The sequence below is a fragment of the Callorhinus ursinus genome, unplaced genomic scaffold (assembly GCF_003265705.2).
Source record: "Callorhinus ursinus isolate GAN/ISIS: 27379988/994484 unplaced genomic scaffold, GSC_fseal_2.0 scaffold16, whole genome shotgun sequence".
Taxonomy (NCBI): domain Eukaryota; kingdom Metazoa; phylum Chordata; class Mammalia; order Carnivora; family Otariidae; genus Callorhinus; species Callorhinus ursinus.
In genome coordinates this window covers 42,450,641-42,475,276 of record NW_027397078.1, presented here as the reverse complement: position 1 = coordinate 42,475,276, position 24,636 = coordinate 42,450,641, and the positions used below count along the sequence as shown (strand labels likewise).

General features: G+C 43.5%; 1 protein-coding gene across 12 annotated transcripts in view; it reads left to right on the top strand.

Annotated features, from left to right (window-relative positions):
- Positions 1-24,636, top strand: part of GYG2 (glycogenin 2) — a 35,231-nt gene that overhangs the window by 7,644 nt on the left and 2,951 nt on the right. For 8 of the 12 annotated variants that reach the window (XM_073902167.1, XM_073902166.1, XM_073902169.1 and 5 more), the window contains 7 exons: positions 6,850-7,024; positions 8,256-8,418; positions 9,323-9,449; positions 10,815-11,037; positions 12,541-12,672; positions 21,589-21,693; positions 22,788-22,895. In XM_073902167.1, coding sequence (XP_073758268.1) covers positions 6,850-7,024; positions 8,256-8,418; positions 9,323-9,449; positions 10,815-11,037; positions 12,541-12,672; positions 21,589-21,693; positions 22,788-22,895 — 1,033 coding nt within the window. The remainder of the gene's footprint in view (positions 1-6,849; positions 7,025-8,255; positions 8,419-9,322; positions 9,450-10,814; positions 11,038-12,540; positions 12,673-21,588; positions 21,694-22,787; positions 22,896-24,636) is intronic. The other 4 variants (XM_073902168.1, XM_073902171.1, XM_073902172.1 and 1 more) reach the window with 4 other exon arrangements.

The window sequence follows — 24,636 nt, the reverse complement described above, 5'->3', positions numbered from 1 at the left end:
AGAGATTTGTTGATACAAATAGAGCTGCTAGGACAGGTGGAGTTGAAAGGGGTCTGGCTGTGAGCTGAGGAAATGTTAGCAGTTAATAATAACAATTATGAAAAATTAAACTTTTTAGAGACCCCATTCCGTGCAATCCGCCCTGCAGACTGTGAGAGTCATTGTTATATGGAAAATGTCAGGTGCTTCCGGGTACCTGAGCATAAGTTTATAGAGTAGGAAGCTTTAAAACAGAGGTGGGCCTGCTCCAAAGCTGAGAGCAAATGAAACCAGCTTGGAAACAAGATTGTATTTGAAGAAAATTTCCCAAAGTGAAGAAACACCAGGAAATTGTGGGTATCACCAAACGTGAGAAAAGCAAATAAAGCCCCCAAACGGAGATGTCTACGTATTGATGACTTTTTAAAGTTGCAGTGATGATTTCTGGGTTTGTCCAAGAAGCCATTTGGCCAAATTTATCGGTCATTGACAACATGGTCGGAAGTGATTCTCAAGCACACAGGTGGTTCGGGGCTTTGCTACTAAAAAGAGAAAAAAAAAATTATCTGCTGGCTGAAAGTGATATCAAAAAGCACAACTTAATGAGAAAGCCCTTTCTGGAAGGATAAGGAGGCGAGTAAAAACCTAGTATTGAGGGTAAATAACCATTGTAAATACATTTATGAAACTATGCACATTGAAAAGGGACCCATGTTATCTGATATATATTTTTGATATATTTATATATATAATTTACATATGTTTATATTTACATACAAAATATGTATATTATTTATATGTATATTATATATATAATTTATATATTTTTTAAACTTCCAGTTAGCTAACATACAGCATAATATTAGTTTCAGGTACACAATATAGTGATTCAACACTTCCATGCGTCACTTGGTGCTCATCACAACAAATGCCCCCCCTTCATCCCCATCACCTACTTAACCCATCCCCCACTCACCTCCTCTATCTGATATATTTATTTAATAAACGATGGACAGAGTTCTTGGATCACATGTAGAAGAAAGGAAAAGCAGAAACAATCATATGGTTTTCTGAGTATAAGAATCTGGGCAAGGGACACTACGTAATAAAGCGGAGAATTCACATTTCAGATACACTGCTCAAGATCCTTTATGTGCCAACAATCACCATATGAAGCATATTAAAAAACCCAACCTGATACACAGGCACATGCAAAGAAGGGTAGAGGGAGAGTCTTTTTGTGTAGTTTTCCTCGTGTTTAACTCACAAATGAGACACGTGAGTAAATTGATCTAATGAATAGAGCATGAGGGATCTCTTAAATGTTATGCATTATGTAAACAGTGATCTTTAGTCTCATCAGCCATAGACCACTTAGAAAAATTGATTTTGTACTCATGGTACAAGGAGGCATTTAATGTGACACTTGGAGCAGAAATTGAATGTTATAGTCTTTGACTATAATGTAATAAAAGTAGGCATTAATAGCAAAACGAATTTAAAAACCACATTACCCTTGGACATTTTAAATTAGAAATTCCTAAACATTTCATAAGCGAAGAAATCGAAGACTGAATTCTACGGTGCTTAAAAAAATATTAGCAATATGAATACTACCTATACAAGCCAAACGGGAAGGCTGAAGTCATGCCAGAGAAAAACATTAAAATCAGTGAAGAAATAAATGATCAAGTTCAAAAAAAGTTTATATTAAAACAAACAAAAAATACAGAAGGCAAACAATACAAAAGTTAAAATCAGTGAAGAAATGATCCATTTGGAAAAAAATTAAGAAAAAACAAACAAAAAATACATAAGGCAAGAAGGAAGAGATCCATAAAAAACTAAAAACTGGGAACAGGAAAAAAATCCAAGTGTTGGATTATTTAAAAGTAAATTAAGATGGCAGAAAACGTAAGTATCCAAAGTAAAAGTGAAAAAGTAGTCATTTGCATGCAACTTCAATTTTAAAAGCAAACAGGACACAGAGCACTTTGCTGGTAATATTGACGAAATACTTGATCCTTGTAGGGAAATTCAGATGACCCCACACTGATACTAGAAAGCGTAGAAAACACCGCTCAGTACTCCGGGGTGGAAAATAGAGAATGTTACCAAAAGCTTATCTGGTAGAAGGTTCTGAGCCTGGGCAGTTATAAAGGACGTTTTGTTACGTTGGTCACAATGAATGAATTTCCATGTGATAGGAGTGATCTCAGAGACAAGGGAAAAAAAATGAATGTCTTCATTTATTTTAAGAAACTGTCCCAATCTTGATACCCAAACTTGATTTACGGGTTTGGTTGTGTTTTACATATAGATGAGAAAAGCCGCCAAATACACAACAGCAGCCAGACCGCTCGAGGTGTATCGTAGAGAAATGAACGGTACCCTAAGGAAGACAGTTCACGGCCTCCATGTAATTCAGCCCATCCATCTATCAGAGAAAGGCAATGATACGGTCCTTTGACTATAAAGCTAAATGTGTACCAAGATGAATCCGGGTAGATTATGAGTGTAAAGGTAAAATTTTTAAAGCATAGAGACATCTTAGAAGTCAATAGATCAGGATGTCTCAGCCTGGGCACTGTTAACATCTGGGGCTGGATGATTCCCTGAGTTGGAGTGTCCCTGGTCTCCACCCACCATCTGCTGGTAGGATCACCACCCACGACCCTCCCCGAAGTCGGGGTAAGGAAAAATGTCTTCAAACACTGACATGGATGGACGTTTCATTCGTCCGAATGTGGGGGAAACCATCTTAAATGAAAGCAAAGGAGGATACCAGGACCTGTATAGGCCAGAAATACTATGTGTAAAAGTAAAAGATCAAACAAATAAACTAAGGAACGCATTTACAAAAGCTTTAATGGGGAGGAGGCTTGTTGTCTATATAATATTCCAAAAAAGTCTTACAACCAGACTTCACAAGTGGACAGATGAATCTCACAATGGTGGAGGGTATGAACCATTATTACATCGATGGGGGATATTTATGACCAGCTAGGTTGGCAGACTGTCTTTGTAAATGTTGGTGTTTTGGGGGGGGCAGACCTTCATCTCTGATATCAAATGACATCATTAGACTAGAGGCAAATCGGCTGTAACCCATTTTCTCAAAAGTGTTTCAACTTAGTGTGTACAGCGTATTTCCTCTTTTGCCAAAGTTGAGCTCTTCGTCCCCGGAGAGAAACACATTCCCCTATGTCCAGACCCCTGCTCTTCAGAGTCAGACCAGAGGCTCCAGCAGCCGCAGAGCTGGGAATGCCGACCCTGAGGTAGACACATGTCCCTGTGTGTGTCGTTTGGGACCAAGACAGGAAACATGGGGTCTTTCTTGGTTGCCAACTGGCCCATCAGTCCCCCTAGTGATGGGGGGCAGCCATATTTTTTCATAGAACTGTCCTGATAAAGCCAAAAGGACCCCACAAGAACACACCATTCTGTCCTCCATTCCTGTCTCCTCAGGGTCAGTAAAAGCTGTCAACACTGACTCTCTTCAGTCTCCTGGTCCACTCAAGATGAACTGTAAAATATTCAGACACATCCAGGAATCCTGGGAAGGTTCGGTATTCCAGAACCATGTAGCTTTTATAGGACCTGTTACGTACTTTGCAGTCAGTGGGAGAGCTGAGGAACGGTGCCCTGTGGTCCACTGACAAACAGTGACAGGTGACCAAAAGTGACCGAGGGTGTGGGTATGAGGACCACCACTCTGCTCTTCCAGGCTGTGTGGTCCAAGTGCCGAGTGGGGTAATCATTCTGCAGAAAGCTTCAAATTGTAGTCTTGAAACTTCATTCCAAGCCCAGGCACTTATTTTGAGAAAACAGGCAGAGCTGAACAAAGGGATTTAAGGACATACATCACAGTCTATTTGTAGCAACATGGAGTGATATTTCTTTTGCCCTCTGCCCCGCTGCTCCCGGATCTTTATACAACCCTAAGGATGCCATGAATTCCATAAATAACTGGGTTTAAAGCAAGGGAAACTTGGTGATGAGAGAGTACACTCTCAGAGATGTAGGTACTTTCAATACCGTTCGATGAAAAAGCACCAAAAAATGTAAGGTACAAGCCGGTACAGGATATAACAGATAGACTCTGGAAGCATAAACATCTCCCTCATACTGGAAGTTTCAAAAGGAGCAAAAGAGAGAACGGATTGTAGGAAATAACTCCTCTCCTATTTCAGCTCTGAGAATGCCCCTTTGAGTGTTGGGCAGAATGAACGAACGCAAATGTCGATACCGAGGGGTGGCATCCCAGAGCATCAAGAACAGAGAAAGGTGCTAAAAGCATTTCAGCATCAGTCAGGTTGAGATAGCTGATGTCTAAAATTTTCTGGAGCAAAGCAATTTCATGTGTGTGTCTACAAAAGTATAGTTGATGTCGAGTATTACGTTAGTTTCGAGTGTACAGCACGGGGATTCGACATTCTGTGCATTACAGAATGCTCACCGCCATAAGTATGGTCACTGTAGAAAATTATGACAATATTATTGACTACATTCCCCATACTGTACTCTTCATTTTTGTGACATATTTACTCTATAATGGGAAGTTTGTACCTCTTAATCCCCGTCACCTGTTTCACCCCTCCCCCCACCATCCTGCCATGGTGGGGCAAAAGTAATTTTGGAATGAGATTTCTGAATTCAACCAAATCAGTGCAATTCGAAAGCAAATGAAAGATATTCCAAATACATAAAAGCTTGAAAATTTTACCCCTCAAAGATGTTTGAGAACAAAATTACTTGAGGATATACTCAAGCAAAGTGAAATGCGAATCCAAGGAAGAAAAACTTGCAATAAAGAAGTAGCACTAAGCAAATAAATGAGTGAAGCTCAAAGTTAATTGTAAATGTGTTGAGGCATAATTATGAAAATAATCTCGGATTTACACTCCACCCAGAGGTGAATGAGGGGGGCAGAGGGGAGGGGCAGAAGTGAACATAGGCTGATATTCCTGTCTTGTCCAGGGTGAAGATACAGATGCTGACCGTTTTTACATTCAGTAGAAAATCTAAGTTTAAATATGTGTGTCGAAGGTTGAGGATGGTAACTATCAGAAGACTAGAAAGGATATGTACAACTTCCCAAGCATTAATGGAAAATGCATGGAATGGGAAAAAAAAAAATCTAACCCATGCAGTGGAAGGTGGGAAAGGATTACAAAGAAGAAGAAAGTCTGATACATGTTAAAAAAAAAGGAAAAAATAATACTGCAGGACTCCACTCGAATATATCAATGATCATACTAAAGGTGAATGGGTTAGGGCGCCTGGGTGGCTCAGTTGGTTGAGCGACTGCCTTCGGCTCAGGTCATGATCCTGGAGTCCCGGGATCGAGTCCCGCGTCGGGCTCCCTGCTCGGCGGGGAGCCTGCTTCTCCCTCTGACCCTCCCCCCCCCATGCTCTCTCTCTCTCTCTCATTCTCTCTCTCAAATAAATAAATAAATAAATAAATAAAATCTTTAAAGGTGAATGGGTTAAAAAAACCATTTAAAGGAGAGAGAATTTTGTCATGGGAAAATAAACGTAAAATCCAGCCATATCCTGGATGTGTACAGGAGGCACTTTCAATAGCAACACAAAATGTTGAAAATAAAGGATGCCTTTGATGTAATGATTCTGTTCCCATCCGGGATCCCACGTTGCATTAGAGAGGTCTGCCCTTGTAACTTCCCATCTATGACATTTTCTCCTTCTTTTCTCATGTGTCATGATCTTGACATTTTCGGGGAGTACTGGTCATTTGTTTTATAGAATTCTTTGGGCTTGCATTTGTCCAATATTTTCTCATTAGTAGACTGAGGTTATGTATTTCTGGCAAAAAAAAAAAAAAGTCCTCAGGAGTGATGTACCTTTACCAGGGCGCCCTATCAGGGAGCATGTGATGTTGCTGTGACCTGTTACTGGTGATATTAAACCTTGATCATATGGATAAGGTATTATCTGTGGGGTTATGATTTTTGTCTTTGTAATTGATAGGTCTCCTGGAGGAGATACTTTCAGCCTATGAAAACATGCTATTTCTTCTCAAAACATTTACGCATTGATTTTAGCCTCCACCGGTGAACCTTGTCAGCAATAATTATTACTGTCATGTTAGCCTAATGGTGATTTTCTATTTCCCTCCTTCCTAATGCATTTAGTACTTGGAATTCTTCTCTAAGGAATTGCTGCTCCTTCTTCCCCATTTACTTATTTATTCAATTATGATATTAGTCTGGACCCATGAATATTCATTTTATACTTTAAGTTTGTTACTTGTTTTCTTGTTCAGATCCTGATTGGCTCCCTGTATCCTTTGGACATGCCCCCATCTTTCTTCTGGCTCTTCCTTAATTTTTTGTCATCCCGAGATATTCCAACCTCTGATGAAGTAGAATTTAATCAAAAAAATTTAATGGAATAGAGGAAAATATCATTTTGACAAAAAGTACCGTCTTCCAAAATTTGAGTCTTGAACTTGTATGCCCTTAACAATGGAGGTTTTAAATACGTAAGATAAAAACGAATAGAGGTTGTAGGGGACATCTGTCAATTTGTACCTCCTCGGCATTCATTCCCATGGCCCATGCATTTTTCAAAGAGAAGTACCTCCTTATGGGCTGACTGGACTCAGTCCACCTAAGACAATTGTGTACTGTTGTTAAGATTTTCAAGTTTGCATAAGGTTTAAGCATGAATGTGGAAAGTATGCAAAGCTCCATATGGGAAAAATAAAACCTGAACATGAAGATTGATGGGGTTTTGGATCCATGCTTCATGTGTGTGAGTCACAAAGGGGTGTCATCTTGAAGGGAGAGCATGTCCCGTGTTGAATGTCTCCTTGCTCTCCTGGTGCCTGGCATGTGTCTTTTCCAGGGTTATCCTCACGAAGGTGTTTGATGAGGTAATTGAGGTGAACCTGATCGACAGTGCAGACTACATCCACCTGGCCTTTCTGAAGAGGCCTGAGCTTGGGGTCACCCTCACCAAGCTTCACTGTTGGACCCTCACCCATTATAGCAAGTGTGTCTTCCTCGATGCAGATACTCTGGTGAGTACCGGGGGAAAGTGAGGACCAGACACTCCACTTGATAAGGAACCCCTCAGAGACAATGCCTTTCCCTTTTTAGGGAGGCTGCTAGTTCTTACAGGTGGATTCCCAGCAAATAACATGCATCTCTATCACCAGCATTGACATTCATCAAAATCAGGTATGACACAGCACTAGCACTGCTCTAGCCCTGCCCAGGACACTACAGGACTTGAAGGCATGCTCCTTCCCTAGGAGGGCTTCATATTCACATAATTTCATCTACACAAAATAGAATAATTAGAAAAAATATTTTGCCTGGATTGCATCTTGAATTGCATAGTTCGGACTGGACTGGTGCACCTGGCTTCTTAGGCTGTGGCATCCTCCGCTTGTCGTTTGGGGTAGTGACCTGCAGTGTACGAGCCTATGATGGCTACTTTCAAAAACAGCCATTGGGAAGTTGAAATGTAAAACGAAGCTGGGGTGTTGGCGTCCATTCTAGTTTGTCTCGGTTGTGCAAAAGCAGCTCTACAGGAAGATGAACAGGTGCAGAGGAAAATAAGACTGATAACACAGTCAGAGTCATGTTTCCTTTTTCTTTTTTTTTTTTTTTCAAACACAGCACAATTTAGAAAGGCAGTGGGTGCCGGAGGGGTCTGTAATCAGTAGTCAAGTTCTGGAAAGCAACTGATGACATTGGAGTGACTTGCAAAGCTCTCCTTTCATGTGTTTTCAGAGTTTTGTTGGTCACATTTGGTAGATTAAAGAGCATACACAGTCAGGCGACTTCCAGAGAGGATTTTAAGAACCTTTAGAAAATAATTTAGTTTCAGAAGTGGTGTGATGTCAATCACTTGAAACAAACTGGAGAGCAATCTTACACACTTTTCTCTTTTGGATGTAAGCCGAATAGAAGAGTCAGTCCAAAAAATGGGGCCCCTGGGTGGCCCAGTCTGTTAAGCGTCTGCCTTCGGCTCAGGTCATGATCTCAGGGTCCTGGGTTCAAGTCCCACATCGGGCTCCTTGTTCAGTGGGGCGCCTGCTTCTCCCTCTCGCGCTCTTCCTGCTTGTGCTCTGTGTCAAATAAATACATAATATAAAAAAAAAAAAAAAGAAAAAGAGAAAAATGGCACAGGTTTGCAAACACTAGACTTTGTCTGACCATCCTGACGTTTCTGCTGCATTTGTCACCTGCCTCCCGGAGGCAAGAGCAGTCTTGCTACAGGTTCTCCATGCTCTGCTTTGCCAGGTGCTATCCAATATCGATGAGCTGTTTGATAGGACAGAGTTTTCTGCAGCCCCCGATCCCGGATGGCCGGACTGCTTCAACAGTGGCGTGTTCGTCTTCCAGCCTTCGCTGGAGACCCATGGCCTCCTGCTGCAGCATGCCACCGACCACGGCAGCTTTGATGGTGAGTGATGGGAGGCTGGAAATGGATGGAAGGGCATGGGGCTGTTTCCGGGACCATACCCCTGCTCAGATAATGTGAATGACGTGAGTCAGTTAAAGACGTGGTGGAAGGCCACGGCCAGACAGCGTGATAGGAATAAGTGAAGTTAGTAAGTAAACATGCAGCAGAGAAAACCACTGAAGAAAATGTCCTCAGTGAGTAGGAAGAACGGTTCCCCAATCCTGATCATGCAGAAATGGGTAGGCAAACCTTTCTCTAAAGACCAGATAATAGATTTTCTTTCAGCGTCATCGGTCATATGATCTCTGCCGCAGATATTTAACCCTGCAGGTGTAGAGTGAAAGCAGCCATTGATAAGACTGACATGAGCATGGCTGTGCTCCAATAAAACCTTATTTACAAAAATGGATGCGAGCCTCAGTCAGCCAGCCCCTGATAGAAAATAAAGGGAACAACTCAAGTAAGCAAGAGAAGCTGATGTTTCACTTGAATGGGCATCAATAGATGGGGAAGATGCTAGGATTGTTGTCATATGAAAGAAAGTAGTAGACTGATGAAGAATCATCTCTGGCTACGGACAAGGAGTTGCCCACAAAGCACTGTGGCTAATGGATGGAATCCATTGCGGGAGCAGTGGAGAATGTTGGAGGCAAGACGAGGGGTTATTATCAGTGGTTTGGGTTATGGGTGGAGAGTTTTGGAGAAAATATGCACTGTTAAAATTCATGGTATGGATGATCAGTCCTTCTTGAGACAAACGGTCCTATGGTAGTGGGCAGAGAAAAGAAAGACCATGGGACCCCGCGTGCAAGCGTGTATGTTAAGCCCTTCAAACACATGTTGAATTCTGCGAAGCGCTGTACCACCTGTGACTAACCTCCTTGGGTGTGGGTTCGCCATTTAGGGGCAGATCAAGGCTTATTGAACAGCTTCTTCAGCAGCTGGTCAACGGCAGATATCCACAAGCACTTACCGTTCATCTATAACTTGAGCAGTAACAACGCATACACCTACAGCCCTGCTTTCAAACGGTAACTTCTCCACTTTCCAGATCCTTCTGCGCCTGCTGCCTTCCAGCAGCCCTGTCTCTAGAATCTTTATCGGTTTTCGGCATTTGGGGAGAAAAAAGCTAGATCATCCCTCTGTCTGCCTACTGCTCTAAATTATAGGTAGTCAAAGCAGCAAGTCTTAATGACAGTGGTTCCCAAAGGGTGGTCTAAGGAACCCCTGAGGGATTTCCCCCACAGTTCTTTTGAATGTCTGCAGTCAAAACAACTTAAAAAATAATACTTCTAAGATGTTACTTTTTCTTCTCATTTGTTTTTTATAAGTGTACGAGGTGGATTTTACAGAAACTGCCTGACATGATTAAACAATACACTAAAAAAACAAAACAGTGCACTGAACGGAGACACAGATATAAGAAAGCAGCTGTCTCCTCTTGAAATGGTCAAAGTCATTCTTTTGACAGTTGTATTTTGAAAATACAGTTATTTTTCATGAAAAAGTATGAAATGAACATCCACGTCTCATGGGTCGATTGATTTCTAACGAATTGATCAAATCCGTTTCCAGATTTCTTAGTTTTGTTGTCTGTTGAGGTAAATATAGACAGACGGAATCCACGTGGACAAAGCTAAACTCTTGGTCCTCCATGCGTTTTAAGAATGTCAAGAAGTCCTAGGACCAAAATGTTTGAGATTCGCTGCTGCGGGTGATGTTGTTATAAACAAAAGTGGAAAATCGGAGCAGAATCTAGGGAAAGAATAATTCTAGGGCACGCATTTTTAACAGGGAACGTATTGCTTCTAAGGAGCAGAAGTGGGTCCTCAGGGAGTGAAAACATTCTATTCTTTTTAACGAATAAAGCAGAGATGTACATACAGAACATGGATATATGACACAAATGTAGTGTTAAAATTTCATGGGAAGATGATTATGGGCGAAAATGTTTAAAAAGGTTGAGAGGAGAAAATTCACAATCTTGTAAAGAGAAGCCAATTTTCTTGTTTTCAGCTTGCATTGTCTACTATCTATAAGTGATTTTTTTCTTTTTCTTTTTTTTTTTTGGTCCCTGTTGTTTTAAGGAGATGATGTTTTGGGCTACCTACCATACTGTTCATCTTTAGAAGACTCTTGATTTATTCTTCTGGTTTGAGGGAATTCCCCACTGGGTTATGATTATGTTCCTTGGTAGATAGAAAACAAAATACTCCCAATGTTGATTGTTTAAAAACATATATCTTTAAGGAAAATAACAGCAGGTCCACATAGTAGGGTTGAGACAAGTGTTCATGTGCTGCTGTCTTTGACGCGCCTTGTGGTTGTGGGGGAATTTCCCTGCGTGTGAGATCACTTCCAAGTGGAAAGTAGAATGCTTTGTGTTTCTTCCTCAGATTCGGTTCAAGTGTGAAGGTAGTCCACTTTTTGGGGCCCACAAAGCCATGGAACTACAAATACAACCCCCAGATGGGCTCGGTGTTGGAGGAGGGCTCCGGGTTGGCCAACCAGCACCAGACGTCCTTCCTTAACCTCTGGTGGAAAATCTACCAGCACAGCATCCTGCCTCTTTACGGAAGCTTCCGGGATGAGGAAGAACACGCATCTCCAGGACACTCCGTAAGTGGGTGACACCCTCTAAAAGCAGGAGTTGAGGATGGGCATATACTTGGCATGATCGAATCGATACCCAGTGTACTTTCTCAAAATGCTCCCTTCTGTTTCTATGTGTTGTATTTCATAAAGGATGCTGAAGATACAGATACCCTGGGTTGTTTTCTTCTGGCTCAAAATCATGAATGTTTAATGAGCCAAAATGTGGCTGTGATTTAGAGGGTTGATGCATAAATAGATTATTTCAGTTAGCCGCCTTCATCAGGGAAAGAGCCACTCATAGCTAAGTGGCTGCAGATGATTGATTACCATGTTGTTCAAGGAGACACTTGCCAATTTACATCATCAATTCAAGTAGCTGTTGGAGGACGTTGCTGAAGAGGATTTTTGAAACTCTTGATTGATACCAATTTGATTTTTTTTATTTATTTTATTTTATTTTATTTTTTTATTATTTAAATTTTTTTTAAAGATTTTATTTATTTATTTATTTGAGAGAGAGAGAATGAGAGATAGGAGCACGAGAAGGAAGAGGGTCAGAGGGAGAAGCAGACTCCCCGCTGAGCAGGGAGCCCGATGCGGGACTCGATCCCGGGACTCCAGGATCATGACCTGAGCCGAAGGCAGTCGCTTAACCAACTGAGCCACCCAGGCGCCCTGATTTTTTTTTAAATGTAATGGTAACCCTTCATGCTCTAAATAGTCACGTTTGTATAGCTAGTTTACTATGGATACACCTGCCGTACAAAAGATCTCTTGAAATTCGGTTCCAGGAAACTTTATTACCTGATCATTGTTTACCAGGACATGTATTAGTACCCTACAGTTAATCACCAGCCATTGCATTGATGGGAAATGGAAGAGAATCCGTACTTTAGTCTTGGCCATGGTTTTTGTTAGGTGGAACTAGGTGCTTCTCTTTGGAAGGACTCAGTTTCTCCCATCATTTCACACGAGGGAATAGGAGTTTATCTGTGTTTGTGTTGCCACTTGTTTTCTGCTGGGCAGTTTGCTAGACATCTGGTTGTATGGGTTGGAAATAAAGATGTGGAGTCAGGCCGTTCTGGGAAATAAGGCGTTGAGAGCGGTCTGGGAGATGTGTGCCGTGTGGTTTTTCTCGCCAGAACGAAGGCAGCTTCCTAGAGGACCACCCATCACGTGTTCTATCAGAGCTTACCTTATGAGTCGTCACGTTTCCAGGATCCCTTCGGCCCTGGAGGCTGTCTGTGTTGGCCCAGGGGTGTGGGAGTGCTTGCTTTTGTTTCCAGAGCATCAGGCCCTGTGCACGGCCAGCTCAGAACATGGATAGGTTGTTTATAGGTTCCTGGGGCCCGGTTTCCTAAGTCTGTGTGCATTCCTTGGGCAAGCTTCTGTTTATTGAGTACAGATGATAGGGTCGGGGAGCGCGGGCCACACAGAGGACGGGATGGGCCCTGGGGTCCCCAGGGTAGCCTGGAGGGTTAAAAAAGATGTAAGGAGGACTTACCAAGTGCATCCATCTTTGTTCAGGCTGGCATCGGGGAGCCATGTGCAAAGCCAGCGGTGGGGTCCAGCCACCCTTGGCCTGCTGAGGGCCCTTCAGAGCAGACCATGGTCACAGACGACACCCCACCCTCACCCGAGGGATGCCATTCGGAAGATGTAAGTACCCACCCTCCACACAGGTGTGCCTGGAGAATCAGAGAATCGGATGCTGGCTCCCCAAGGAGACAGAGCTGAGAGCCTGCTCCCGGAGTTCCCACGGCTTCCAGGGAGGGAGAGGGCATGGCCCCGTCTGCAGTCTGCTCTAGCTTCGAGGAGCTCCTGTGTTCATGTAGATCATTGCACTGTGACCCGTGGGGTACATTGAATAATGCTCCCCCACCAACATGTATGTGCACATCCTAATCCTGGGAACTCGAACATGCTACCTTATCTGGAAACAGGGTCTTAGCAGGTGTGGTCAGGTTGAGGACCACCAGAGAATGATTCTGGGTTTTCCAGGTGGGCCCTGTGTTGTCACACGGGTCCTCATATGGGGGAGGCAGAAGGAGATTTGCTGACAGAATGTGACATAGAAGAAGCAGAGGCCAGACAGAGACGGGGAGATGCTAGTTCTGCTGGTGTTGAGGGAACACGGCCACAAACCAGGGCTGCAGGAGCTTCAGGGAGCGGGAAGAGGCCAGGAGATGGACTGTCTGCAGGAGCTGCCAGAAGGAACTCACCCTTGCCCGCACCTTGACTTCAGCCCAGTGACACCCACGTTGGACTTCTGACCTCCAGAACTGCCAGGTGCTCAGTCTGCATTGTTTTAAGCCACCCAAACGGGCAACAAATGTGGGCACTGGTCACGGCAGCCACAGGAAGATAATACACACCCTGAGAACAGGTGTTGGGTCTCATCCTGATATTGCAAGGTCCCCAAACTTTAATGTTTCAAAGGCGTTGCTTGCCTCTCCCTTGAACCCAGCTGCCAGACCACGTGGTTCTACGTCCGGAGACCTTTTGCCACACCCCTGATGCGAATACGACTTGGAGACTAATGTTGACCCATGTGCTCGTTTCTGCTGCGGCTGGGTCTGCTGAATTCCTGTCCTCAGAGAAGAAAAACAACACCGCATGTTATTTGCAGAAGGGGGAACAGCAAATGAGGCCATTGTTTCTCCATCCGCAATTTCTGAGTGAATACATTGGAATAATGCCCAGTGTTTAAAGATTTCTGAATTTGGGAATCCTCGCGTTGAAAAGCATTTTTATTACCTTCATTTCTCATTTATTAACCTTCATTTCTCAGATTATTACGAGTTTGTAGCTGGGGATGGATCTGGGGTATGGGGTCAAGGGACATCATATTTTTCCATGTGCTTCAAACAGGTTTGGGAGAACTGTGTCTTGATTGGGAAGAGTCGATGTTTAAATTTTAGCAAACGTGTCTGTGGATGGCACTCTATTCTTTATTATAATACGGAACAAATTACATTGTCAAAGTTGTTAATAGCCTTTGAGTTTGGATTCACGTCAACCCAAACAAATTGAGAAGACCCTCAGCTTTGTACGGTAAAGACAGACATAGTAGAAAGGGAGCGTTTCCTGGTTTTTCATTCCTCCTGATGGTACACTGAGCCCCCCCAGTCTGGATGTGGCCCCCGGAAATGCCACATGTGAGTTCAATAAAGGCGTCTGCTTGTTGCAGGAACATGAAGAATCGGTCACTTAAGCTCTCACAGTGAGTGTACAAACTGCTCCCTGTTATGTCACCAGGAGCCACGCCTGTAACGGGACCTGTAAGAAAGTTCAACGTTCTCACAAAATGTTTAGCAAACACATGGACTCGATTAAGTATTGCTCAGAAAACCCTTTTTGCACCTTGATGGTTGATTTTATCTGTCAACTTGACTGGGCTAAGGGATGCCCAGATAGCTGGTAAAACATTTGCTTCATTAATTTTGATTTCCTTGATTGCTGTGGGTCTTCTTGGTGTTTACTTCATACCTTAGTTTTGGCTTCACAATTGTCGGTGAAGCTCTGATAATAGACAACAAATATCTGTCTTTGTGTCTGTGTGTTTACAAGCGGCATTTCAATCCAAGCCGGCAGAGCCAGGCCCAGAGGAGCTCTTCCTGCAAAAGGGACCGGGCTTCTGGGCAAAGCCTATGGAAAGAATCTGCATCTCAGGATGGTGTTCCCTCGATGCCTGCTGAGCTGGACAGTGGCAACCAAAGGACACAAGTCCACCACCAGCAGCCCAGACAGGGGGACAGCTGGCCCCATCCGTGGCAGAAGATGGTGGTGTCACTTGGGCAAGTTTGCTGTGGCCCCAAACCCTACCCCGTCCTTAAGGGGTAATATCGGGGAGAGGAAGATTGTGGGAAAAGATCCCAAGAGTTGGAGAAAAGTGGGTTCAGAACAAGTCCTCATACAAGAGGAGGGATGTCACTGAACGTGAGAGCCCTTCTTGTGTCCGTACGGGCATCGGGGTCTATAGATGGGACCTGGGGCTACCATCTTGCTGCACTCAATGGAGTCTGAGCCCAAGGCCAGGGGTCGGCAGAGGGGAGATGACTCCCCAGGTGGGATGGGTGTGCCCGGCTCAGGATATTTTAACTAGTCCTCACAAGTAACTGTGGAACTCCAGTCTCTCGTCTTGGCGGCTCTAATGGACTGGCCCTGCTCCAGCTCACCTACACACCCCCGCACCCCAGGCCTTGAACACATCTCCAAACAGCAGGTTCCTGCAGTGAATGACCTGTATTTGCAGATTGCAAAGGAAGCAGCCAGAGGAAAGAATACAGAATGATCCACCCGGATGTATAACTTTGATTTGTATTAAAGTGCTCAGAGGAAGAAGGGATCCTCCAGGCATGAAGAGGCAACAAGGGAAGGCATCCTTGTCTATTGAAATGTGTAATTCTGACCAGAGGGGTGTCGTCTCTGAGGATCCGAGGGAAAGAGTGGGGGACTCAGGCATGTGAGACCCCGCCGAGCTCACTCCTGTGTGTCTTGGACACTCAGAGGAGAAGGGGCTCCGGGCAGAGTACTGTGAGCACTCCTTACGTGCATCATATTGCCCGGGGAGGAGGAGATGGATCCAGACAAGAGCTCAGGAACGGGCAGCTGTTGGAGAAAGGGCTGGAAGTGGAAAGGAAGCCACTTTGATAAGTAAATACAGACTCAACCCTAAACAGCTGCGGGAGGTACGTTGGTAGCCTACAGCACATTGAACACTTCGCTGGAATAAAAGGAATATAAACAAGGAGGAGCGTTTCAGGGTGTCTGCTTCATTCTTCAGTCCCCTCTCCCCGCCCCTTTCCATCCTACCACCTGTGAATAATCCGTTGCCGAGATGGACTTTTGAAGAAATCTCCGTGGCTTGACTAATTAACCATGAGCATGTGTCTCTCAAAGCCATGAATTCTTCATAATTTTAAAAGGAAGGGATGCATCACTAAATTCTACTCCTGAAGCCAATATTACACTATATGTTAACGAACTAGAATTTAAATAAAAACTTGAAACAAAAACAAAAACAAGGAAGGGATGCTTTCACAGTATCTTGGGTATAGTGCCTTATTTTGGAATTAATTATGGAGCATCGCTGCCACCTACTGGCAATGTAGTGAATTACTGACTCTGGGTCTTAAATTTGGGGCGCTGGAACCCAGTCTAAAAAAGAAAGAAAAGATGATTTTCATAAATTCCTATAAATGTACAGGAGCTAGGTCCTGAATTTGGGGTCCTTGTTGAAGACAGGAGCCTTCGAACGATGGCAACAGTATTGACAAGGAGGTCTTAGTTTTCAAAAGGAAAGCCAAATGTCTAATTTTCTTCCCATATAAATTAATGTATTAGAGAAATATATTTGCCATTTACTGTCTTCACAGTCAAGTGTTTTGTCCTCCAGTGTCATGTTTGTCCTCCAGTATCGTGGGTGGGGAAATGTAGTGGATGAAAATATGAGGAATGCCCTTTAGGTTTTTGAAGTTATTGGTTGTTTTTATTGTGCTTTCTTAGAACATCGTATTTGCTTTTTCATAAAACGTTTTGTTGAGGGATAACATGCATGTAAAAAAGGGCAAACATGGTAAGTATACATCTTGATGCATTTTCAGAGTGAAAAAAAAATCTGAAATAACCACAATCCAGATGCAGAAACTCACCCCAAATACCTCTTGCACCCTCCCAGTCACTAGGGAAGTCCATCCTGACCTTGACCCACACCACTTGCTTGTGAGTGCTTTTGAGCTCCTTATAAACAGGATCCTACAGTATCTACTTTTGGGTCTGGTCTCTTTCACTTGATGTCTTTAGGAGATCCATTCGTCTTGCTGAGTGCAGTTCACTGATTCTCATAGGCTGCCTATTACCCAATTGTAGTAAGACAGAATGTACTGTTTAATTCCAGTGTTGGTGGACACACTGCTATTTCGGGTAACACAGGTAACTCCGCTAGGAACAACCTTATACATGCCTCTTGTTGCCCTCACTAAGCATTTTTGGAGAGGTTATCCTTAATGGTGGGGTCCTTAGAGCAAAGGGCATGCGTGTGTACCCTTTTGCGTTAGTAGATTCTGCCAAGGATTTTGTACCCCGAGCAGGCTAGGGAAGTCATGGTTGTCCTACATCTTCAGCAATCTTCCAAAATGCCAGTGAGCATGTGGGACATCTCTTTGTGGTCTTACTTTGCACGTATGAGATGATGTTGAGTGAACTTGAACCAATTCTTGGTGCTTATCAAGCTTTGACTCTTTTGGAAATGCTCGTTCAAATATTTTGAACATTTTTTTCCTCCGGTGTTTCCTTTTTTTTTTTTTTTTTAAGTTAGAGTCTTAACAATTTGTATATATTCCAGATGCAAGTTCTTTCTCAGTAGTGCAGTATAAATACTTTCTCCTACTCTGTTCCCTTTTCAGTCCCCACATGACATCCTTTGATGAATAGAAGAAGTTTAGCCAGGTTTTAAAATTTCCTTGATGAGGCGTATGTTTTGTTTATTCTTTAGGAAATCTGTCCCTAAACTAAGGTCATGGAGATAATCACCTTGGTTGTCTTACAGAATTTTTATCGTTTCTGTCTCTTATAGGTAAGTGTATAATCCACTTGGAATGGATGTTAGGTAATGAAGGAGTTGGGGGTCAACATTCACAACTGTTACATGGGGGTCTATCATTAACTCAGCACGGGTTATCAACAACACCTTTCATGCCCCCATGCTTTGTCATGTTTCCTTTGCCCATATGTGGATGGATCTATTTCCAGATTCTCGATTCTTTTATTTTTCCCTCTCTTGCACCAATAATTTTGCAACAAAATTTTCTGGAATTTCCACTGGGATTGCATTGAATCTATAGCTGGGTTTTGGAAGGATTAATATCACCAAAGTTTGAGTCTTCTGCTCGTTGGACTTAGTGTATTTCTACTTTTAGATCTCCTTTAATTTCTTCCAATATGTTAATTTTTTTAGTAAAGACCTTGCATACATTTTGCTAGACTTAATTCCTGGTTTTTGGTGGATTGTGAGGCAATGATAAGTAGTGTCATTGTAAACACTAAGGTTCTGCCTGGATTCTTTTGGTTATTCTGTACACACCTTATCATCTGCAAGTGAAACACTGTCCAGTAGTTTCTTAAAATGTCGATCATACATCTAGCATGTGATCTAGCCATTCCACTCCTAGGTATTTACTCAAGAGAAATGAATGCATATGTTCATATGAAAACAGCAGTTGATTTGTTTTTTTTTTTTAAGATTTTATTGATTTATTTGAGAGAGCGAGTGCACAAGCAGGGGGAGCAGCAGAGGGAGAGGGAGAAGCAGACTCCCCCCCTGAGCAGGGAGCCCAAAGTGGGACTCGAATCCCAGGACCTGGGATCATGACCTGAGCCAAAGGTAGATGCTTAACCGACCGAGTCACCCAGGAGCTCAGAACTGGACACAACTCAAGTGTCCATCAGTAGGTCAAAGTATAAACGAAGTGTGGTCCATCCATACAGTGGAATACTACTCAGTAATGAAGAGGAATGAACTATCGATCCAGGCAGCAAAGTTGCAAAGGGTAATTATATCGCGTCAAAGAAGCCAGACAAAAGATAAAACATACCATGTGGTTCCATTTCTGTAAACTTGTAGAAAATGTAAAATAATCTACAGGGACAAACAGAAGATGAGAGGTTCCCTGGGGTTGGAGGAGGAAGGAGGGAGAGATTATTATGGAAACTTCGGGGGACGATAGGTGTTTACTTCTCTTGATTGTGCCCAAATTTGCCAGCATGTACAGTTTAGTCCAGTTTATAGTATGGAAATCGTACTTCAGTAAGGCTGTTAACAAAGCAAGACATTTAATGTTACTGTGTATTCTTGGCACATCTTTCTATTGTTATGCAATATTTGTACTAAACTTTATTGCCTTAAAGCTTTGTTTTGCTTAGTACTTATATGGTATATCTCGTTCGGCATTTTTCCTGCCAACCTTTCTGTGTTCTCATGTTTAGGGTGTAACTCTTTAAGATGTTCAGAATGAGGTTTTGTTTTCTTTCTATCCAAATACTTTTTGCCTTTCACCTGGGGTACGTTGTCGACATTTAATGTAATTACCAGTATATTTATGTTTAAATCTGTCCCTTGGTTTGCTCTTTATTATCACCAATTTGAGAGATCTTTTTCTTTCTTTGTAATCTTTCTTTGGATTGATTAATGTATTTTTAGTTATTCCATTTCAGCCTCTTTTACATGTCAGTTTAGCGTTATTTTGATTATTTTTTAAGTGGTTACCCAGAGATTCCAGTTTTCATTCCTAACTTTGACATAATGTAATATCTTCAGGACTTTGTCGCTTCCAGGGAATAGAAGAACCCCAGAAGGCTTTCAGACAGTCCATTTCCCTCCACATTTTGTTCTATTCTTACAGAACAATATTTTAATTCTGTAGCTACTTTACACAGTCCAAGTTCACTTAGCTATATCATTTTATTTTCATTCCTTATTTCATTCTTTCTATCAGTAATCATTGTCTTCTCTCCAAAGAACTTCCTTTATTATTTATTTTCATTCAGGTTTCATGCTGAAAAATTCCCTCCATTTGTATATCTGAAAATTCCTTTATTTAACCTTCATTTGGGGCCATATTTTACTGGATGTGGAATTCTCACTTGGCAGTTCTTTTTACAAGGGCACTTTGACCATGTTGTTTCATAATCTTGTGACTTCCATTCTTTCTCTGCAAATTCGTCTTCCAGGCTCAGGGTCTATGCACTTCAGGGTCATTTGTCTCTTTGCTCTGGCCGCTCTTCGGATTTCTCTCTTGGGCTTCAGTTATCTGTTGTATAATCATGGCTCCGGGTTTATTATTCTTTGTGTTTGTCCTACTTGGAGTTTGTAGCTTGAGCCTGCATTCCTTCTGCCCATTCTGTCTCTCTCTGGCTCCCTCGGGTTGAGTTTAATCCGTTGTTAAGCCCACGTTCTGAACGCTTAATTCCAGTTACTGTGTTCTGAACCCCAATAAACGTCAAATATTTAATAGGGCAGTTTCCATACTTCATTGAAAATCTCCAACTTGTCCCTTTATTTCATTTAAAGTATTTCTTACACTTGGTTATAGTCTATGTCTGATAAATCATATATCTGGATTTCATTGTGGATCTGTTCTTGTGGTTTGATTTTGTTTTTCCTCTCGTTCTTCATTCATTTGGTCTTGTCTTGCTCTGTGCTAGTTGATTTTTGATACCACACATCACACTGCATATTTTTTTAGAGTTTATTTATTTATTCGGGAGAGAGAGAGAGAGAGAGAGAGCACGTACAAGCAGGGGGAGCTGCACAGGGAGAGGGACAAGCAGGCTCCCCACCGAGCAGGGAGCCCGACCTGGAGCTCAATCCCAGGACCCAGGGATCATGACCTGAGCTGAAGGCAGGTGCTTCGCCGACTGAGCCACCCAGGCGCCCCTGGCAGGAAGTTTTCATAGAGGTGGTGTGCCCATGCCCTGTTGGAGGTTGAACTGGGGTGAAACTGGGCTTCTGTGTTTCTAAGAGCTGCTCTCTTCCTTTTAGCGCAGTCCCTCATGAAAGCCTGTGGTGCTCAGAGGGTCCCTCCTGAATACCTCATCATTTATGGGTTCCTCAGCCTCAAAGCACTGCTGAACTGTCTGCTCAGATTCTTCCTACAGCCTCTGGGTTGCCTCAAGGGCGAATAAGATGCCAGATGCATTTATTATATTCCTATCACAGACGCAACCCAGCCCACCCACATGATTTCTGCAGTATGTTTGCAGGGACAATTGGGAAATGTGTCAATGTTCTTTAGCCTCTGTAGCAGACAGTGACTAGGTTAGTGTTGCAGAAGCCTTTGGACCATTTATGGCCCCCAGCCCCTGGGTACAAGCTTGCTTCCTGACCGTGAATTGATTAGGCTTTGCTGTATAACAAACAGCCCCAGGTAGGGAAAAAAATCTATGTCTGTGTCCCAGTCAGCTGTGGCGGCAAAGGCATCCTGGGCTCCATGCCGTCACCAAGGGGTCCAGGATCCTCCTGTAGTTCTAGTCCAGCTTCTTCCAGGGTGTCCCTTGTCCACTGTGGCTCTCTGAGAGAGAATTAGCCCTTCCTGCTGAAGCCAGCCATCGCACACAAGGCATTGTATTGTCTCCTATGCACCTGAAATGATCTTGGCTATGGACCATCCTTGGAAGCACTGAGAAAATAGTCGCTCAGATTGCTTTCTGTAGGGGTTTGTTTTCTCATGGAACCCCAGTTGAAACAGGCTGGAGGGATCTTGTTCTTCACCTGACCCGTGAGTAAAGAGGGTAGGAAAAGTGTATCCCGCATCAGTGGAGGTGAGTCACGTGGCATCTCAGTGGTGTGGATGAGAGGTCATCGTACGGCTCCACTGAGGTACGACGAAGACGGGGGCATGTGAGCCCAAGACAAAGGAGCAGACGCAGGAAATGGTGAGCCTGGCACCGTCTGCCCCACACCTGTTCCTTGTCACGCTGCCTTTGTATCGTGGAGGCAAACAAAATAGACGGGGTGTTTTCAGGTATTTGCAGGAGGGTTATGCTAATTGGCTTTTCTTTCTTTCTTTATGACAGACAATAGGGTGGCCTGAACTTGAGACATCCGCTGGAGTGAGGTGTGACCCATTGTCACCACCCTCCCCCCAATGTGCAGACTCCTCAGGGACCCAGACCACCTCGGTACACCTCATTTACACTCCTTACGTACCTCTGTGTCTCCTAGTGTTGTTTTCTTGGCATGTCTTTGTCCATCGAATACCAAAGAAGATGCCCCCTGCTTTTCTTCTTCATCCGGTGATCTTTCTGCATGGTTTTCCCAACCCTGAATATCTGTTGTGATTCGTCTATACAGAACTGGGGTGTCTCTTCAGATTTCTGTTTGGTTTGTCATTTGGTTAGTCCATTTCCCTTTAGGAAGAATTAGAAATGACAAAGCTGTAACATCACCATGACGTATATTCTCCCTTTCAAAATAAATTTTTTGGTAGGACTTTGGACCCATGTTTCATATCAGTATTGAAGGATTATGAGTCCTACCCCTGTTTTTGCTAAATTTGCCCTCATGAATCTGGGCTTTTTTACTGTGCATGATCAGAAGTTTGAGCTCAGAGTCTGCTGTGCTCATTGAGACACGAGCTTAGTAAAACGCTTCCATGGGCATCTGGTATAAACTATAGTCAACCCTTGAGCGACACAGTGTTGAACTGCATGGGTCCACTCATACACGGATTTTTTTCAATACATACAGTATGGTACTATAAGTGTATTTTCACATCTTACGATTGTCTTAATCACATTTTCTTTTCTCCAGCTCACTTTATTGTAAGAATACAGGCTGTGATATATAGAATGTGCTAAATATGTGTTGGTCGACATTTTCTGTTATTGGTAAGGCTTTCGGTCAACAGCAGGCTATTGGTAGTTAAGTTTTGGGGGAGTCAACAGTTATACGTGGATTTTCGACTGTGTGTGGGTCAGTACACCTAACCTCACATTATTCAGGGGTGAACTGTAATTGAATCCCTGTCTGAAAAATTAGCTTTGGTACCTCCCATAAAAACTTCCAGCATCTCATCTTGTGTGAGAAATGGTGGGTGTCAGGGGAGAAGGTGGGAGTGGGGAAGCCCCCCTTTCTAGTCTTTGAGGAAAGGGCCTTTGACACGACACATTCCTTTGATCTTATTTTCCCCTGGCAGAGTGCTCTGTTCTTGTAGTTAAAGCTGTCGTCGCCTGAAACCATCTGCCGACTAACGATGGAATGGTTATGTTTCTAGCAGCCCATGGATAAAGGAGAAGGTGACCCATCTGTGGAAATCTTGGAACCAAGCCAGGAGCCCCCTGTGGATGTCACCGGGGACTCCAGTCCTCAGGATGCTTTGGAGGTGGTACCCTCATTGTCTCGTCTGGCACTCCTGCTGGATGCTGTCCTCCATCACTGGGGCCGGCAGTACTACTCATGCACCAACCTCAATGTCCAGCCTGACTTTGTTGAAATAAGACTCTGCCTCCCTCTCTTGGTGCTTCTGATTCGTCTTTCTCCTTTCCGGCGTTTGCCTGGGGTGCTTGGTCACTTTCTTTCCCATCCTTAATCATCATGGCCTTTCTCTCTTTAAACACTGTTCCGCAAAAGTTAATTGACCTTCAGGGGCTTTTTCTGTTCTTCTTGCTGATTGCCCAGCGAGCCATTGTCTCATATGAAGAGGATAAAAGCAAAAAAATCTGGGGGGTGAACGTTTGGGGCCAAATGGTGCGTGCAGTGCTGTCCTTCCGCTTTCAGATGTCCTTGTCTTAAATTTTCTTCTTTCCACGGATATGTTGAATGAAAGCAATTGCAAAAAAAAAAAAAAAATTCTAACAGCAATTGAATGACACCTTTTGCTTTTTAAGTAGTAGTTAATATGGCTCTAGAGCTGGACATTGGGTGTCTGATGAATGAAAGTTAGTATTGAGCACGTGTCTGTTTCAGTGGGTATTAGCAGAATACTGTAGCCTGGGGGACTTATGCACATAGTGCATTTATTTCTCCACAGTTCTGGGGACTGGAAGTCCAAGGTCAAGGTGAGAACCACTTCCTGGTTCATAGACCCCCATCTTCGTGTGTCCTCACACGGAGCAAGGGGCGAGGGAGCTCTCTGGGGTCCCTTTTGTAAGGACACTCATCCCATCCATGGGGGCTCCACCCTCATGACCAGACCACCTTCCAAAGGCCTCCCTCCTCATACCATCCCTATTGGGGGTTAGTATGAATCTGGGGGGGACACAGATACTTAGTTTATAGCAATATTTGCAATATGGCCTACTCTATAATACATTTTTTAGTTTGCATGATGCTTTTACTAGAATGTACGGTGGAGAAAACGTGTACGCTTTTCTCCCTCTTACTTTGTCAGTGTAGTAAATGCCAAATGCACTATTTTGAACTTATTTCTAGAGGCTCCCATGACAGGGTTTCTTCTGAAACTCTGCTGGTGGCATGTGGAACGTGAGCGTATTCAGCTCTGGCGGTATGGCTTTGAGGCAGAGTGATTCGGGTAAATAGCGGTTGGGGGTGACACGGTATGGGAGTGCTGCTGGGCAGACCTCATTTAACAGCTCAGCCATGTGGTGTGGGGGCTTTGGGACCGTTGGCGAGTTCATTACCTTCTCTGATCCATGAGGTGGAGACGGGGGTGCCCACCTGGGAAAGCAGGAGGTGGGGGTGGGGATTAGACTCAGCAGTGGTTTGGAAGAATCCATGATTGTACCTGGCTCATAAAGATTAGCACCAGCCCTACCACCAGGGCTGCTCCCAGCGGATGGCACCGGTAACACTCCCACCTTCTAGGGTGATGCACCTGTACAGGATGCATCCTGTTGTGAGGGGACCTTGTGAGCACCCAGGAAAATGGCACTCCATTACTTGCCCGCTTAACTGGGGCATGTTGACTTTCTCCTCCTATGTAGTGTCTCCACTCCACTGTGGATGACCCTCACTATTTTGTATAATACCATGTTTCATAAAATCAAGGGAGTGTGTGGTTTTCCTAGATAGGTCTCTCCTCTTGTTATCACGGAGGACGCAGTCGCCACACTGTTTTGTGTTGAGCGATAGTATACCATGTGTTCAGCGATAGTATACCATGT